The sequence below is a fragment of the Hyla sarda genome, chromosome 4 (assembly GCF_029499605.1).
Source record: "Hyla sarda isolate aHylSar1 chromosome 4, aHylSar1.hap1, whole genome shotgun sequence".
Taxonomy (NCBI): domain Eukaryota; kingdom Metazoa; phylum Chordata; class Amphibia; order Anura; family Hylidae; genus Hyla; species Hyla sarda.
The window spans coordinates 17,538,031-17,557,424 of NC_079192.1; the positions used below are offsets into that span (position 1 = coordinate 17,538,031).

Below are 19,394 nucleotides of genomic sequence, written 5' to 3' on the forward strand. Positions count from 1 at the left end.
CCTTGGGGTGACTATGGCCCCCGCCGTACTAAACACCCGCTCTGATGGCACACTACTGGCCGGGCAGGACAGCTTTTCCAGGGCAAACTCTGCTAGTTGCGGCCACAAATCAAGTTCGGCAGCCCAGAAGTCCAGCGGATCTTCAAGGTGTGTTGGCATGGTCATGTCAAGGTATGCCATCACCTGCTGGTTCAGGTCCTGCTCCAGGTCTCCCTGCTGCTGATGAGTTGCTTCACTATGCGGGTGAAGAAAGCTACTCATCAGTGACTGTAGACTCAGGCTGCTGCTGATGTAGCTGGTACTGCTCCTGCCACCCCACCCCTCTCCAGCAGCCATGGCAGTGGAAGATGAGCGCAGAGGGCCCCCTGAGTCAGACCTGCAAGAGGATGATCAATGGCGCAGATAGGCATCGTCCAACTGACTACGTAGGATGTCTCTGTAGTAGGTCAGTTTGTCCTCCCTCTTAGTGGGTGTGAAAAGGCCCCCATTTTGTGCTGGTAGCGTTAGTCCAAAAAGGTGGAGAGCCAGAAGTCATCCAGCTGCCGAATGTTTACAATTCTGTGGTCAAAACGCAAGCAAGTGAGCATGCTTCGTGCCATTTGTACAAGTGACTCGGGGACTCCCTGTCTCCATCCCCACTGCATACTGTCACGGTGTGTCTGGGTCCTGTATCTCGCCTTCTTCATAACCCTCTAGCTCCTCTAGCTGCTCCTTCTCCCCCTCTCCTGTTAGATGACTAGAAAAACCACCCATCTTGAAAAAACCTAAACTGTGCTCCACTGTGCCCCTCTCCCTCTTCCTCATCCTCCAGTTCAGCCCCCACAGGGCTCATGTGGCCGTGAGATGTAGGCGCCATGTCTCCAGTGCCCTGACCAGCCATCGTGTCCAACAAGTGTTGTAATAGATGAAGCAGTGGAATGAAGTCATTCATCCCATAATCCTAGTGACTGACTAATAATGTGGCTTCTTCAAAGGGCCTGAGCAAATGGCAGGTGAGCTGCCACTGGTTGAAATTGAAGTTACACAGGGGAATTCCCCTATCCGTTTGGATCATCAAGAAATCGGCGATGGCTTGTCTCTGTTTGTATATTCGGGGTGGAATGCCAACGTGTGGAAACATCGCAAATCAGACTATGTTGGGGGATATCGTTCTGACGCTGCAGCTAAAGAAGGGTGTGCTTTGTTAGGATGTCTTGCAGATGTGGGGAACACTTCCGGAACCACTTGACAACCAGATTGAACATGTGTGCCATGCAGGGCACATTTATCAGGCTTCCTTGTCGCAGCACAGACAAGATGTTCTTCCCGTTGTTGGTCACCATGGTTCCCATTTCCTGTTTTCGTGGAGTAAGCCATGATTCAATTTCTTGATGAATGACTTTTAGCAGTTTCTCCCCTCCCCAAGGCAAACCATGTGTAGAACAGAGTGACAACGCCGTGCCCTGCACACATGGTATGCTAATGTGGCACTGAGACTTGTCGGTGCAGTGGAGGATGAGGACATGGTGAAGGATGAGGGGGCGGAGTCACACACTGTCACAGAACCAACGGCCTGAGAGTGTGGAGACAGAAGCAGCATGACCTTTCCAAGTTGCTGTTGTTGTGGCTGTGCAGGAACCACATTCACCCAGTGGGCTCTAGAGGACACTGTCCCTGACCATACTACCATAGTATTGTCTCTGACCATAGTTACAGCGCCAGATGTCAGCAATGCCATGCACCTTGGTACACACCAACAGGCTCAAGGACTGGCCCACCTTCTGTTCCACAAAATTGTGCAGGGCTGGTACTGCCTTCTTTGCAAAGAAATTACGGCTTGGCACTCTCCACCTAGGCTCGGCACAAGCCATCAGTTCTCTGAAAGGTGCAGAGTCCACCACTTGAAAAGGGAGGGACTGCAACACAAGCAACTTGGACAGGAGCACTTTTAGCTTCTGCGCCGTTGGATGAGTGGGCACATACTGTTGTCTCTTGGACATAGCTTTGCCGATGGATCGCTGGTGGAATGATTGACTTGAAGTAGGAGCAGGAGCATCTGGAGTGACATAAGATGGATATGACACACAGCTTTCTTTGGCTTAGGTGGTGGAGTCTTAGCTAGCTGAAACAGGGAGCGACATGCCACTGGGTGATGCAGCAGGCTGGACCACCACATCGGAGCCACGGTTCTCCCAGGCCGCTTTATGGTGACGCTGCATATGTTGATGCAGTGCTGTGGTGCCAACATTGGGACCCTGGCCACGCTTCACCTTCTGTCGACACATCTTGCATGTGGCGATGTTAACCTCCTCCAGATGCTTGCTGAAAAATTGACACACCGCCGAGTTGCTGATTTTCCCACCAACAGTCTGCACTGATTGACTGAAACTGCCGCCAACTCCAGGAACCTCTGTTTCACTGCCTCCCGGGAAGGTAGGCTGCCGCAAAGCAGGTGGTCTCCCCCTGGCACGTTTGGCTCCAGAATTTACACTTCAGCCACCACGCTGACTGCCAACTATGCTACCGCCTTAGTGGCTCAGCTGCTGCCTCACGGGCAACCTGCAACTCTCTTCTCCTGATGATGATGAAACCCCTTCTGCACCCGTCTCCCAAGTGCGATCGGCTTCATCATCATCATCGAGTTGTGTCTGCACGCCACTGATGTCCTCCTCAGGTTCCTCAAAAGTGTTTGCTTCAGGAGCCTGAACATTCGCAACACTACCGCCCACGTTACTCTCCTTGTCACTACTTGCCCGCCTAGCGGAGGAAGCGGCGGATGTCTCCTCCACTTCTTGGCTGGGCAGTATCTGCTGACTGTCCTCTATTAGATCGTCCTCAGTAAATAGTGGAGCTGAACCCACAGCATAAGATACTTCTGTGGGGGAGGGAACAGCATAGGACAAGCAATGGGAGGACAGGGACTGCTCGCAGGCCATGCCAACTAAGGGTTGTGTCTGAGGAACCCACCGACTGTTGACTGGGGGTGTCAGATGTCACTTGCAATGAAGGAGATAACCATGTTAACCAATCGATGATGGCAGATGGGTTGCTGGTCGAGACACGACCGCTTGCTGATAACAGGAGCTCAGGCCTCTCGCTGCGACTTCTGCTGCCACTCGCCCCTAGTCTGCTGCGACCTCTGCCTGATGAATTTAGGCCTTTGCCACTCCTCTGTGCATGTCCTGGCACTTCTCTGCCTGACATAATTAGTGCGTATCAAAAAGTTTTTGTGTACAACACCAGCAGTGAGTACTTTTGCCTGGCCTTTCACAGTATCTAGGTCCTTGAGACTTCAACAGGAACCAAACAGTGCACTTATGAGGGGGGAAAAATGCACTACAGTATGCTTAAAAAAGTATTTGTGCACAACCCCAGCAGGACACACCAGTTCTGTAGCACACAGTTGCTTTGTACTACACCCAAAATGGTACTTTCTCTCTCAATATCACTCCCTTTCCTATCAGTGCTTCTAGGCAGGATTTGTGCTTGAGGTGTATCGCTCCCGTTCTGTGCAACATACTGTGCAATACACTCTCTGTAATAAAATGCTGTAGACAGTAACTGGGAGGTGAATCGCTGCAGTAAGAATAGTTTTTTGTGAAACACACACACTGCTCTCTGTCCCTCTCTCTGTGCAACAGAACTCTGACTTGACTAGGAGGTGAATTGCTGCTGGAAAAAAAGTGTTTCTGTGCAACACACTGCGCTATCTGTCCCTATCTATCTCTCTGCAGTGAAAGGTTGAAGTGACTGACTGCAATATGGCTGCCAATTATATAGGGTGTTGACATCACAGGGGTGACTGACTGCTGATAGGCTGCATGCTGCATGTGATTCAAGGACATCCCCCCTACCCTTGTTCCCGCCTTCCCAGGATTCCTTGCCCCATGTCCTCACATGTGGATCTGCCATCTTAGATGCCCTGGAGCTTGGACCACACTAAATGGAGTTTAATTAAGCAATTTGTCCGATAGAATCGCGACGATATTCGCATTCCTTGCGAATCAAATTTTTCCTTTAATTCGTAACGAATTCGGATTCATCACATTCGATTCACTCATCCTTGCTGAAGACACTTGTGTTAAATATATTAGGAATGAAATAACAAAAGTAGAATAATGGACCTGTCATCAGATCAGCCGAGCTGTAAATTTCTCTACATTTCTTCCGTATAAAGTTTTGTATAAAGTGTCTCAGAGTCCCAATGTGGTTATGGTTGAGACACTTTCTCAACCCAAAAAGGACAGTGGCAAACACACAGGTGATGACATAAAGGGGTGGGAACATTTGAAAACTGGTTGCCTCTGTTGGACCTCAATGGACCTGAGAAATACAATGAAGACCTTGATACTGAACTCTGCACTGGAGTAGACGGGAAGGAAGACATTTTCTCCAGTCAGTGACGTAAGTGATAAAGTAAAAATCTACAGTGTGGATGTGTGGTAGAAAGCATGATGGTCACTACTGATTTTTATAATATTTTATGTTGTGCGATACTAGGATTGTAACAAAGCAAATATTGTGACCCCAGGACTCAGGATGGATTCATTCTTATTATTTTATTGCAGGTTTTGGGTTTATCCAATATCTTCATCGTCTATGACTGATTCTCCATCCGATTCATGCCACAATTCTTAGAGACAATGAGGCTTCGGTTCATGCTCTGTATCTTACCCTTCTGGGATTGTATTGAATCTAGTTGCAGACTGACCAGCGGTGAGCTCACAAGTATTTCTATGGATGGGAATATAATAATCGGGGCGATGATGAACGTTCACACAGACAGAATGTACCCAAAGGTCAATTACAAGGAGGAGCCTGGTTCAGCCATCTGTACAATGTAAGGCTTCTTTATATCTACTGTTCTATTCTATTATAGGGGTCTTCAACTCATAGGGATTTTCCGACCGTAGACATTAATTGGCCTATCCATAGATCATCTTGTGTCTTCCCTGGGACACTGCTATAGAGTGTGCAAATGTAGCAGTTGTATAAGGCCCCTGGTGCTCTGATCATACAGTATGAGGCAGGAAACAGAGAGGACACAGAGAATACTGCAGGTTTTCTAAAGTATTGGGTCTTGTGCAGTCCATTTGTCTACAGTAAATGACAGCGGGTGGAATGTTTTTCTGCTCTCAAGTTACTCCTTGTGGCCCAGTCTCGGGGACATGTTTCCTGGGGATGGTGTCCCTCTTGGTCAGGTCCTGTTACAGGACCTGACGAAGAGGGGTGCCATCCCCTCGAAATGCGTTGTCTGTTTTGCTAACTGTACTTTGGCAATAAAAGCCTTATTTTTTTTATTATTTTATGTCTGTGTTTGGTTACTTTACAAAAAAAACTTATGTCGGGTGAGCACCCATCCTGCATTGCCTTTTGCTTCAGGATCGGAAGACTACTTTCCTTTGCAACTGTGATATTTGCAGCAGATCATCACACCAACAGTTGGGGCAATGTGTTGCTCCACAGTTATGGCAAGATTAAAGCATATCCTACGAGGCCTTCATACTCCAACCCGACTGTTGTTGGATGCTAAAAGCATCATCTTAAAAAGGTACTCCAGCCCTAATACATCTTATTCCCTATCCAAAGGATAGGGGATAAGATTTATGGTCGTGGGGGTCACGCTGCTGGGGACCACCGCCATCTGTCATTCCGCACCCACCTTTGTGAGCTCGCTGGAGTCTCCGGGTGTGAAGCGTGACGACCCCGGGGCCTGAGTATTGTGACATCACTGTCCTTTTGAACCTTAACCAAATGAGGACTCTCAGACACTTTATACAAAACTTTATACCGGAGAAAATTTTAGAAATGTATAGCTCGGCGGATCTGATGACAGGTCCATTATTCTTCTTTTGTTATTTAATTCCTAATATATTTAACACAATTGTCTTCAGTAGGGATGAGCGAATCAAATGTGACAAATCTGAATTTGTTACGAATTTCAGGAAAAATTCGATTTGAAACAAATGCGAATATCGCCTTGATTCCTTTGCACAAATCGCTTCATTAAACTCCATTTAGTGTGGCCCCATGGTTGTCATGCTTCACACTCGGAGCCTCCATCGTTGCGGAGAGCTCACAAAGGTGGGTGCGGATTGACAGATGGTGGGGACCCAGCGGCAGAACCTCCTTGATCATACATCTTATCCCCTATCCTTTGGATAGGGGATAAGATGTATTAGGGCCGGAGTACCCTTTTAATGTATGTGCACTGGACAAAATGTCTTTGAGTGCATCGTAGAGGCATGTTTAGCAGTCAATGATCTCTCAAAAAACAGGACACTAGCCAAAAGTAACCTCTGAGAGCCTTTTCATAGAGCAGCAGTGAAATCAAAAGACTCCGGTAATCTCTTGTATACAGTATCTGCCTGAGACATAACTGCACACCAAGGTTTGTAGCAATCCAACATATTTCTGTGCACATTATTTATTTATTCACTAGCTGAGTACCCGGCGTTGCCCGGTTTTTCCTTCCTAATCCTTGTTGGGGAGGAAAATAAACAAAGGAGGAAGCTTTTGACTTCATATCCTGTCCTCATATATTGTTGTCATATCCCAACCCCATATCCCGACCTCCTATCCCGACCTCCTATCCCGACCTCCTATCCCATCTTCCTATCCCGACCTCCTATCCCATCCTCCTATCCAGACCTCCTATCCAGACCTCCTATCCCGTCCTCCTATCCCGTCCTCCTATCCAGACCTCCTATCCCATACTCCTATCCCGACCTCCTATCCCGACCTCCTATCCTGACCTCCTATCCCGACCTCCTATCCCGTCCTCCTATCCCGTCCTCCAATCCAGTTCTCCTATCTCGACCTCCTATCCCGTCCTCCAATCTCAAGCTCCTATCCCGACTTCCTTTCCCATTCTCCTTTCCCATCCTCATAATTCGACCTCCTATCTCGACCACCTATCCCGTCCTCAGATCCCGTCCTCCTATCCTGACCTCCTATCCCGACCTCCTATCCCGACCTCCTATCCCGACCTCCTATCTCGACCTCCTATCCTGTCCTCCTATCCTGACCTCCTTTCCCATCCTCATATCTCGACCTCCTATCTTGACCTTCTATCCCGTCCTCCTATCTAGACCTCCTATCCCGACCTCCTATCCAGATCTCATATCCCATCCTCCTATCCCGACCTCATATCTCGTCCTCATATCCCGTCCTCATATCCCGTCCTCCTACCACAACCTCCTATCTCAACCTCCTATCCCGACCCGTAATATGTGTACCAGGTATTGCAATATCTCCAGCCGTACGGAAGTTATATGGGAACATACATTTCCCATTGATTTGCATGGGACTTTAAACAAAAACACCGACCCTCACAAATGGGGGTGGTTAAGGGTTAAATTAACTATCCCTATATTTTAAGTGTATCCCTATACATATAAGTAACATGTGACCAAGTATTATCGAAATATCTCCAGCCGTTTGGAAGTTATGCAGTAGCACATATTTCCCATTGACTTATATGGGACTTTAAACTTAAACCCCGCCCCTGGCAAATGGGGGTGAGTAAGGGTTAAATCACCTATCCTATGTTTGTTGTTGATATATAAGTAACATGTGGCCAAGTTTCATGTTAATATCTTTAGCCGTTTGGACGTTTTTGTGGAACATACACACATACATATATACATGCATATATACATACACACACACACACATTGAGTTTCATATATATAATATATATATATATATATATATATATATATTAATTTTTTTAATTTTTTTGTGAGGGTTGCCATTTCTAGCTCCTCTGAACAGGAGACACTCTCTATCAACTTATAATTCACCGATACACTATTAGATTGTAGACCATGCCCCTCAGAGTATTATTATTACAAATAACAGATACGGGCTCCACTGAGCAGAACACAGAATTGGATCAAACATGCACAAACTTTTTCACAAGACTGTTTAGATTGACTTTTGCTGACCAACTTTTCCAGGACCCTCTTGGTTTCCTGTCTTCTTAGCATTGGCGAGTACCCCGAACGTAGATGGGAGTGAAGAGGAATGCTTTATATCTCATTTAGTGACTGTATCAGGATCAAGTTATTCATTACAATATGTACAGGAAACAATAATTCATCTGTGTTGCCCTCAGGCTCAGGTTAGATTCCTACCAGCGTGCCCAAGCTGTGCATTTCACTGTGGAGGAAATAAACAAAACCCCCAATTTTTTGTCAAATATCACCTTGGGATTCCAGCTATTTGACTCTTGTACAGTCCTCCAGAGAGCAGTGTCAGGAACTCTGCAGTTGTTGAGTGGACATGGAGAATCTTTTCCTAACTATCGATGTAACCAGGAGACCCGCTTGGCTGCAGTAATCGGACATTCTTCATCTACATACTCCATTTTACTGGCTCATATACTGGGGCTATACAGGTATCCTCAAGTAAGTACTGGGGCCTCCATGACACTAAAGTCTTTTTAAATTTTATGGGTTTACAATAGTCTAATATTTTGCTCTAAGCCATTATTGGGTGATTTTAGTTATGTGTTTTGGGTCATTATCCTGTTGGAGAACTCATGACCTGTGACTGAGACCAATCTTCCTGACACTGGGCAGCACATTTTGCTCCAGAATGCCTTGATAGTCTTAATATTTTATTGTACCCTGTACAGATTCCAGACACCTTGTGCCAGAAAAAGCCCCAAAACGTAACATAGCCTCCTCCATGATCACAGTAGGTACAGGGTTCTTTTCTTTGTAGGCTTCATTTTTCTGTCTGTGAAGATATGTGGCGTCCCACCATCAAAGGCTGTTGTGTGGGCAGCGGATCTCCGCTGGCAGACCTGTGGCACAGGTGTTGGGCCCACTGAGTGACCGATTGCTGTATTTCAAATGTTTAAGCAATTTATAATATGTTTATTATGTTTCTCATGTGTACTGTAAAACATGTTATTTATGTGTTGTACCTTAAAAAGCAGTGTAAGCCATGTGACCCTGCCTGCCCAAAGGGGACCCCTAAATTGTGAGCTGCAGTGGGGGGAAAAAGTATTTAGTCAGCCACCAATTGCGCAAGTTCTCCCACTTGGTGGGGTGCAAAGCGAAGTGCAACAGATAACTTGTATATAGCATCAAGACAAGAAGAAAAACGCTGCAACTCACCACGTTCAAGCTTTTCTTTTATTGCCGTCACAGCATTAGTGCAGGTACCGCTTGCGGTGGATCGACATCGGGGCTGTGGATAGGGGAGAGAGGGTGGTGTGGACGCTGCGGGGAGGTCCCTAGACGACCAGTGTTAAAGCGTGCACTCCGGTCCCCGGACCGCAGCTTCCGCCCCCTCGGCCTTTTGCTCCGGGAGCCCGGCGTCTCCCGGTAAGTCACACAGACCGGGAGCCCGGGTTCCCTTGTGTCGGGGACGCGGCTGCCGTGACGGCTGGCCCCCGTTCACGCACCCCGTCCCATCTCCACTCACCTGGCTCCCCGCTCTTTGTGCCGTCCTTCTCTGCCTCCCCGCGCGCGGCCCTGCTCTCTAGGGCGCGCACGCCGCCTTCAGTAAATTTAAAGGGCCAGCGCACCGGTAATTGGTGCGCTGGTTCCTCACTTCTCCTGCCTTCCCTATAAAAGGCACCTACCCCTTCCTGCTCTTGCCGGATCTTTGTGCCCTAGTGCCTCTGAGAAAGCGTTCCTATAGTGTGTATTGCCTTGCCTGTTGCCGAACCCGTTGCTACCGCCTACTCGCCTGTGAACCCTTGCCGCCTGCCCTGACCTCTGCTACAACCGACTACGCTCCTGCCTGCTCCCTGTGTACCACGCCATATCAGCTGCCTGAGAGGTTGAGTTGCTACTGGAGGATGCGACCTGGTGGTTACTGCCGCAGCAAGACCATCCCGCCTTGTGGCGGGCTCTGGTGAAAACCAGTAACCACTTAGAACCGGTCCTCTGGTACAACCCGCGTCATCGCCTCTCAGGTCCAGAGGATCCACTTCCTGTCCAGCTGGTACGTGACAGTAAGATCCGGCCATGGATCCCGCTGATGTTCCTTTGCCAAGCCTAGCGGACCTTACCTCCATTTTGGCCCAGCAAGGTCAGCAGCTGGCCCAGCTAACCGCCATGATGCAGCAGCTCCTGCCGTCTCAGCAACAACCAGCTCCTCCTCCTGCATCTGCTGTATCTCCACCGCCTGCAGTTATCTCCGGTTCCCGAGTCCGTCTATCCCTGCCGGACAAGTATGACGGAGATCCTAAGCAGTGCCGAGGGTTCCTCTCACAGTGCTCTCTCCACCTCGAGCTACTGTCTCACCAGTTTCCTTCCAAGCGAGCCAAGGTAGCCTTTATCCTCAGTCTGCTCTCCGGGAAGGCCCTGGCCTGGGCTACACCGCTGTGGGACCGCGCTGATCCAGCCACCTCCTCCATCCAGAGTTTCTGCCAAGAGCCGGCCCGGGTTACCTCCGCAGAGACTGCCTTACTAAACTTGTCCCAGGGAAACTCTACCGTGGGCGTCTACGCCATTCAGTTTCGCACCCTAACCTCAGAACTGAACTGGCACAATGATGCCCTTTGTGCCACGTTCAAGAGGGGACTTAATAGTGAAATAAAGGACGTTCTGGCTGCACGTGAACTACCTTCCACCCTTAGTAACCTCATCTTGCTGGCCACTAGAATCGACAAGTGTTTTGCCGAGAGATGGGAGGAACTTCTTCTAGAAAATGGAAAAGCTCAACCTAGACGCTACCCTCGTCTGGCTCCCGTTTTCCAGCGTCCACCTCAACCCCTTTCCGGGCCTCCCGCTGTGGAAGCCATGCAGGTGGATTGGTCACGCCTGACTCCTCAGGAATGAAGCCGTCGCAGAGACGAGAACCTATGTCTGTACTGCGCCAGTACTGAGCACTTCCTACGAGACTGTCCTATCCATCCACCGCGTTCGGGAAACGTTCGCACCTAGTAAACATGGGGGAAATGTTGCTAGGTGTGGATTCCTCCTCTCCACGACTCATCATACCCGTGCAGTTGTTCATCTCTTCCAAGTCCTCTTTCTCCGCTTCCGCCTTCTTGGATTCGGTTCAGCTGGCAATTTCATTCATACTTCCTTGGTTGACAAGTACCATATTCCAGTAACCTGTCTTCCTAAGCCGTTCCTCATTTCTACAGTTAACGGTGAGAGACTCTCTACCACGGTGCAATTCCGTATCCAGCCTCTGCAGATGGACATTGGAAAATTCCATACCGAAACCTTAGAGTTCTTTGTCCTCCCATACTGCTCCTCCGAACTCCTCCTGGGTCTGCCGTGGCTGCAACGACATTGTCCCGTCCTGAATTGGACCTCCGGTGAAATCCTGCGTTGGGGCTCCTCTTGTTCTGGCTGTTGTCTCAAGCCTTCTCCTGTCAAACAGGTCCCGCAAGTCGCTCTGCCTCCTGGTCTGCCCAAGCCGTACCATTCTTTTGCGGATGTCTTTTGCAAGAAGCAAGCTGAGGTCCTTTCTCCTCACAGACCTTATGACTGTCCTATTGACCTGGTTCCAGGTTCGACCCCACCTCGGGATAGGATCTATCCTCTCTCTCCTCCTGAGACTCTTGCCATGTCTGACTATATTCGTGAGAATCTAGAGAGAGGATTTATTAGAAAGTCTTCCTCCCCTTCTGGAGCCGGGTTATTCTTTGTGTCTAAGAAGGACGGTTCTCTCCGTCCCTGCATTGACTACAGAGGACTTAATAAGATCACCATCAAGAACCGTTATCCTCTGCCCCTGATCTCGGAACTGTTTGATCGCCTCCGAGGGGCAAAGATCTTCACCAAATTGGACCTACGAGGGGCCTATAATTTGATCCGCATCCGAGAGGGGGACGAGTGGAAGACCACCTTCAACACAAGGGACGGGCACTTTGAATATCTGGTGATGCCCTTCGGCCTCTGTAATGCACCTGCCGTCTTCCAGGAATTTGTCAACGACATCTTCAGAGACCTACTCTATATCTGCGTGGTCGTATACTTGGACGACATCCTAATCTTCTCCCCCAATTTGATTCAACATCGGGTCCATGTGCGTCAAGTTCTCACCCACCTTAGGAGCAATCGCCTATACGCCAAACTTGAGAAATGCATTTTTGAACGGTCCTCCCTACCTTTCCTGGGATACATTATCTCAGCCCAAGGACTTCAAATGGATCCAGACAAGCTCTCTGCGGTACTGGATTGGCCACGCCCCTCTGGACTCCGATCCATACAAAGATTTCGGGCTTTGCTAATTACTACAGACAGTTTATTCCGCAGTATTCCACTCTCGTGGCTCCTATCGTGGCTTTAACTAAGAAATGAGCCAACCCCAAATCCTTGCCTTCTCAAGCCGAATAAGCCTTTCAGTCACTGAAAGCAGCCTTTGCCACTGCACCGGTTCTCTCTAGACCAGATTCCACCAAGCCTTTCTCTCTCGAAGTGGATGCCTCCTCAGTGGGCGCTGGAGCTGTTCTTACCCAGAAGTCTCCCGGGGGCAAAACAGTAACTTGTGGCTTCTTTTCTAAAACATTCTGCCCCGCAGAGAGAAACTATTCGATTGGAGACAGAGAACTGCTGGCCATTAAATTGGCACTGGAGGAATGGAGGCATTTACTCGAGGGCGCCTCACACCCTGTGAACATCTTCACTGATCACAAGAACTTGGCTTATCTCCAGTCCGCCCAGCGACTAAATCCCCGCCAAGCTCGATGGTCCTTGTTCTTCGCCCGCTTTAATTTTGAAATACATTTACGTCCTGCATGCAAGAACATTAGAGCAGATGCTCTGTCTCGCTCTTCTGATGTAGTGGGCGATGAACTAACACTTTAACATATTATCCCACCTGAACGGCTGATTGCCGAAGCTCCCGTGGACCTGAGTCTTCTTCCTCCCGGCAAATCTTATGTACCTCCACGTCAGCGGTTGCAGGTGCTCAAATGGGGCCACTCTTCTCTTTTTGCCGGGCATCCAGGGATACAAAAATCCCTTCAGCTGATCTCCCAAAGATACTGGTGGCCATCTCTGGAGAAGGATGTCTCGGACTTTGTCCACGCCTGTGTGATTTGCGCCCAGGATAAATCGCCCCGCCAGAAACCAGCGGGCCTTCTCTTGCCTCTGCCCGTTCCTGCAAGGCCCTGGTCTCACATTGCCATGGACTTTGTTACAGACCTTCCCTCCTCCCATGGCATGGCTGTGATCTGGGTTGTGGTTGATCGCTTCTCCAAAATGGCTCACTTTGTACCTCTCTCCAGTCTACCTTCTGCACCCATGTTAGCCAAACTATTCTTCCAACACATCTTCCGTCTCCATGGCCTCCCCGAACATATCGTCTCGGATCGTGGGGTACAATTTGTCTCCAAGTTCTGGAGGGCCCTTTGTGTCCAATTTGGGATCAAATTGGACTTCTCTTCTTCCTACCACCCTCAGTACAACGGCCAATTAGAACGGGGAATAAAATTTTGGGCGACTATCTGCGCCACTTTGTATCCTCCCGCCAAGACAAGTGGGTGGATCTCCTTCCCTGGGCGGAATTTTCTTACAATTACAAACCATCCTCTGCTACTAACAAATCTCCTTTTTTTGTAGTTTTTGGCCAACATCCTCTTCCACCTCTGCCACAGTCTTCCTCTCCTTCTTCTGTACCTGCTGTTGACAATCTAGTGCAAGACTTTTCCACCATCTGGCATGATACCCAAACGGCTCTCCTCAGGGCATCTGCTCGTATGAAGGTCCAAGCCGATAAGAGACGCAGAGCTCCTCCGGAATTCCGCCCAGGTGACAAGGTTTTGCTCTCCTCGAAATATATCCGATTCAAGGTTCCTAGTTACAAGTTGGGTCCTCGCTACTTGGGACCCTCCGATATTTTTTTGGCGACCAAGATCTCTCGGGGGAAAAGATTTTTTCTGGTGGATTGGGAGGGTTGCGGCCCTGAGGAGAGGTCTTGGGAGCCTGATGAGAATATCTTGGACCGCAGTCTCATTGTCTCTTTTCTGGGCACCAAGAAGAGGGGGAGACCTAAGGGGGGGAGGGTACTGTTAAAGCGTGCGCCCCGGTCCCCGTACCCGGACCAGAGCGTCCCCCCCCCTCAGCCTTTTGCTCGGGAGCCAGGGTTCCCTTGTGTCGGGGGCCGCTGCCGTGACGGCTGGCCCCCGTTCACGCGCCGTGTCCCAGCTCCACTCACCTGGCTCCCCGCTCCTTGCGCCATCCTTCTCTGCCTCCTGGCGCGTGCGCGCCGCCTTCAGTAAATTTAAAGGGCCAGCACACCAGTAATTGGTGCGCTGGATCCTCACTTCTCCTGCCTTCCCTATAAAAGGCACCTGCCCCTTCACGCTCTTGCCGGATCTTTGTGCCCTAGTGCCTCTGAGAAAGCGTTCCTATAGTGTGTATTGCCTTGCCTTTTGCCGAACCCGTTGCTACCGCCTACTCGCCTGTGAACCCTTGCCGCCTGCTATGTCCGACTACGCTCCTGCCTGCTCCCTGTGTACCACACCATATCAGCTGCCTGAGAGGTTGAGTTGCTACTGGAGGATACCACCTGGTGGTTACCGCCGCAGCAAGACCATCCCGCCTTGCGGCGGGCTCTGGTGAAAACCAGTAACCACTTAGAACCGGTCCTCTGGTACAACCCGCGTCATCGCCTCTCAGGTCCAGAGGATCCCCTACCTGTCCAGCCGGTACTTGACAACCAGCTAGTTTCGCATCAAATGATGCTTCTTCTGATCTAGACTGGAAGAAGCATAATTTGGTGCGAAACTAGCTGGTCGTCTAGGAACCTTCCCGCAGCGTCCACACCACCCTCTCTCCCCTATCCCCTGTCCACAGCCCCGATGTCGATCCACCGCAAGCGGTACCTGCACCGCAAGCGGCACCTGTGACGGCAATAAAAGAAAAGCTTGAACGTGGTGAGTTGCAGCGTTTTTCTTCTTGTCTTGATGCTATATACAAGTTATCTGTTGCACATCGCTTTGCACCCCACCAAGCTACGGGACTGTGAGAGCACCTGACCTATAGGTAGTTTCCGAAGGATACGCTGTGCCTGGCTTACTCTCTTTGTTTGATTCACACATATATATACATATACACATATATATATATATATATATATATATATATATATATATATATAGTTGTCCCTCAACATACGATGGTAATTCGTTCCAAACGACCCATCGTTTGTCGAATCCATCGTATGTTGAGGGATTCGTGCAATGTAAAGTATAGGAAGCTGTACTCACCTGTCCCCGCTGCTCCGGACCAGACCCGGTGGTGTCCCCGCCGTTCCCGATGGTGACCCCGGGCCTCTGCTGGGCTCTCCTGGTCTTCTCCGGTCCTCCGCTGTCTTCCACAAGGCCTTACTGGGCCTACGTAGCGACGTCATTACGCCGCTGCGTACGTCGTTCCTATTGGATGACGGGATGGCGTGCGCAGCTTCGTATTGATGTCACCAGAGAGGGCTGAGAAGACACCGGAGGACCAGCGCTGGACCCAAAGGGCACCCCGGAGCATCGTGGAGGGGTAAGTAATACTCACCGCACCACATGGGGAACATTAAGCTGCTATCCGGCAGCAGCTTAAGCATTTTGCGCTGCTGCATAGCACTTAATGCGTTGGCCCCGACATAAAAAAGCATTGTATGTCGATGCTGACATCGACATGCGATGGCCTCTGAGAGGCCATCGTATATCAATTTGATCATATGTCGGGGCCATCGTATGTCGGGGGGTCACTGTATATATTTATATATACTGTGTATATATATAGTGCTCGCATGAATGATGTTATGTACTGTATCCTGAAGTAATATATAATATAAAGGCAACTAACAATAAATGATGATTATGTTACTCACAAAAATGTGAAGTATATTGTGACCTACAGCTGTACAGAATAATGTAAATGGGGAAATCCTCAGCATGTGAAATAGGGAGCTGGAATAACTGGAATGAGCAAACTTTAAATCCTTTTCTGAGGACCCATTAGAGGGCAAGTTTGGTGCCAGCAGCCACAGTAATTCCAGCATCAATAGTGTATAATTTCTGCAGTGTATAAGTTGCTGCAGTGAAAAGCTCATGCGTGCATCTTAAAATCGAGCTGGTGGTCCGTCGCGAGGCGAACTACCATCTGTTCAAGCCCCTGCCAAATGGCAGCAGAATGACGCAGCCTGGAGGTGGAGGCCGCATGAGGAGATCAAGTGGCGGCAGAATAAAACAGCCTGGAGGGGGCATCAGCATGAGAAGACCATATAGTGCAGTGTTTCCCAAACATGGTCCTCCAGCACCCCCAACAGGTCATCTTTTCTGAGTTTCCTTAGTCTTTCACCGGTGATATAACTGTGGTGATGCCTGAGTCGCTGACCATAATTATATCACCTGTGAAAGACTAAGGAAATCCAGAAAACATGACCTGTTGGGGGTGCTTGAGGACGTGTTTGGGAAACACTGATATAGTGTTAGAATGACACAGCCTGGAGGTGGTATCAGCATGAGGAGACCATATGGGGGCAGAATGACACAGCCTGGAGGTGGCATCAGCATGAGGGGACCATATGGTGGCAGAACGACACAGCCTAGAGGTGTAAGGAAATACCTCATATGTGTATGTAAAGTGCTCGGTGGGCGCAGTAGAGGGCTCAGAATGGAAGGAGCGACAATGGGATTGAGAGTGAGTTTTTCTGAAATGGTTTTTGAGGGCATGTCACATTTAGGAAGCCCCTATGGTGCCAGAACAGCAAAAAAAAAAAAAAAAAAATAACAACATGGCATACTATTTTGGAAACTACACCCCTCAAGGAACGTAACAAGGGGTACAGTGAGCCTTAACACCCCACAAGTGTTTGAGAACTTTTCGTTAAAGTCGAATGTGTAAATTTATTAATTTTTTTCACTAAAATGCTGGTTTCCCCCCAAATTTTACATTCTTACAAGCAGTAATAGGAGAAAATGCCCCCCCCCCAAATTTGTAACCCCATCTCTTCTGAGTATGGAAATACCCCATGTGTGGACGTTTAGGGCACTGCGGGCGCACTACAATGCTCAGGAGAGAAGAAGTCACATTTGGTTTTTGGAAAGTAAATTTTGCTGAAATATTTTTTGTGTGGCATGTCGCATTTAGGAATCCCCTATGGTGCCAGAACAGCAAAAAAAAAAAAAAAAAAAAACACATGGCATACTATTTTGGAAACTACACCCCTCAAGGAACACAACAAGGGGTACAGTGAGCCTTAATACCCCACAGGTGCTTGACAAATTTCCGCTAAAGTTGGATGTGAAAATGAAAAATAAATTTTTTTTTCACTAAAATGCTGGTGTTACCCCAAATTTTTCATTTTCACAAGGGGTAATAGGAGAAAAACCTCCCAAAATTTGTAATGTGGGGTCACATGTGGGGAGGTCCACTCTTCTGGCACTATAGGGGCTTTGTAAAAACACATGACCTTCAATTTCGGACACATTCTCTTGCCAAAAGCCCAATAGCGCTCCTTCTCTTCTGAGCATTGTAGTGCACCAGCAAAGCACTTTGCATCCACATATGGGGTATGTTATTACTCAGAAGAAATGGGACTACACATTATTTTTTTAGGGGGGGGGGCTTTTTTTTTTTTTTTTTTTTTTACCCTTCAGTGAAAAATGAAGGGTAACACCATCACCATTAAAAATAATTTTTATTTCATTTTCACATCCAACTTTAACGAAAATTTGTCAAACACCTGTGGGGTGTTAAGGCTCACTATACCAATGGTTACCCATTGTTACATTCTGTGAGGGGTATAGTTTCAAAAATGGGGTCACATGTGGGTATTTATTGTTTTGCGTTTATGCCTGAACCGCTGTAAAGTCAGCCACCCCTGTGCAAATCACCTATTAAGACCTCAGAGCATTTAACATACACATATGGGGTTATTCTGTTACTAATTTTGGGGGTCTTTTTTTCCTTTAACCGCTTGTGAAAATTAATAGTATGGGGCAACACCAGCATGTCAGTGTAAAAAAAAAAAAAAAAATACACTAACATGCTGGTGTAGACCCCAACTACCCAACTTTAGCTTTTCATAAGGGGTAAAAGGAGAAAAATCCCCCCAAAATTTGTAACGCAATTTCTCCCGAGTACGGAAATACCCCATATGTGGCCCTAAAATGTTGCCTTGAAATACTACAGGGCTCTGAAGCGAGAGAGTGCCATGCGCATTTAAGGGCCTATTTTGGGGATATGTATCCGCCACCAAAATACCCTACGACAGTGTTTCCCAAACAGGGTGTCTCCAGCTATTGCAACATTCCCAGCATGCCTTGACAGTCAGTGGCTGTCCGGAAATACTGGGAGTTGTTGTTTTTCAACAGCTGGAGGCTCCGTTTTGGAAACACTGCCGTACAAGACATTTTTTTTTTTTTTTGGGGGGGGGGGTGGGACTGTGTAGGGGTATATGTATATGTATTGTTTTACTATTTATTTTGTGTAGTGTAGTGTAGTGTTTTCAGGGAATATTAACATGGGAGGGGGTTTACAGTGAGTTTCTCATCTCAAACTTTAAGCTGAAAACTCACTGTAAACCACCACCTGTGTGAATGTACCCTGTACATTCACAGGGGGGGGGGGCAAACCTCCAGCTGTTGCAAAACTACAACTCCCAGCATACACTGACAAACCAATCATGCTGGGAGTTGCATTTTTTCAACAGCTGGAGGCACACTGGTTGCAAAACACTGAGTTAGGACACAAACTCTGTTTTACAACAATGTGTCTCACGCTGTTGCAAAACTGCAACACTCAGCATGCATTGACAGTTGAAGGACATGCTGAGTTTTGTAGTTTTGCAACAACTGGAGGCACACTGTCACAACTCCCAGAATGCCCTTTGGTAGTCTGTGCATGCTGGGAGTTGTAGTTATGCAACAGCTGGACACAGACTTTTTCATAGAAAAAATGTGCCTCCAGCTGTTGCATAACTAAACCCCCAGTATGCACAGACTACCAAAGGGCATGCTGGGAGTTGTAGATGGAACTCCAGCTGTTGCAAAACTACAACTCCCAGCATGCCCTTTTGTCTGTGCATGCTGAGAGTTGTTGCTAAGTAAAAGCAAGAGGTGAACAGGCCTCACCTCCTGCTGTATCCTGCTGGCAGGACCTCCGCCGCTGCTTCCACCATCTCCTACCGCCGCTCCTGAGGGGACCCCCGCCGGGCCAGGGAGAGGTAAGAGACCCCCGTCTGCACCAATCGCCGCCCTGATCACCGCCCAGCAGGGCAGTGATTGGTCGGTTGTTGCGACCAATCAATCACATGATCGTGAGGTGGCACCCTTGCCACTTCACTCCTGTTGGGTAAGGGTGAATGGGGCTTTCTCAGACCTTTTTTTCTGGGTCACCGGGTCACCAGAGACCCGATTGACCGAGAATCGCTGCAAATTGCAGGTCTGAATTGACCGGTCTCAGGACCCCCCAGGGGTTTGCACTGGGTGCCTGCTG

General features: G+C 48.5%; 1 protein-coding gene across 1 annotated transcript in view; it reads left to right on the plus strand.

Moving 5' to 3' along the window:
- The first annotated feature begins 4,698 nt into the window (after window positions 1-4,698).
- Window positions 4,699-19,394, plus strand: part of LOC130367301 (extracellular calcium-sensing receptor-like) — a 51,958-nt gene continuing 37,262 nt past the window's right edge. Inside the window, 2 exon segments of the mRNA XM_056569709.1 lie at window positions 4,699-4,819; window positions 8,099-8,390. Coding sequence (XP_056425684.1) covers window positions 4,716-4,819; window positions 8,099-8,390 — 396 coding nt within the window. The 5' untranslated portion in view covers window positions 4,699-4,715.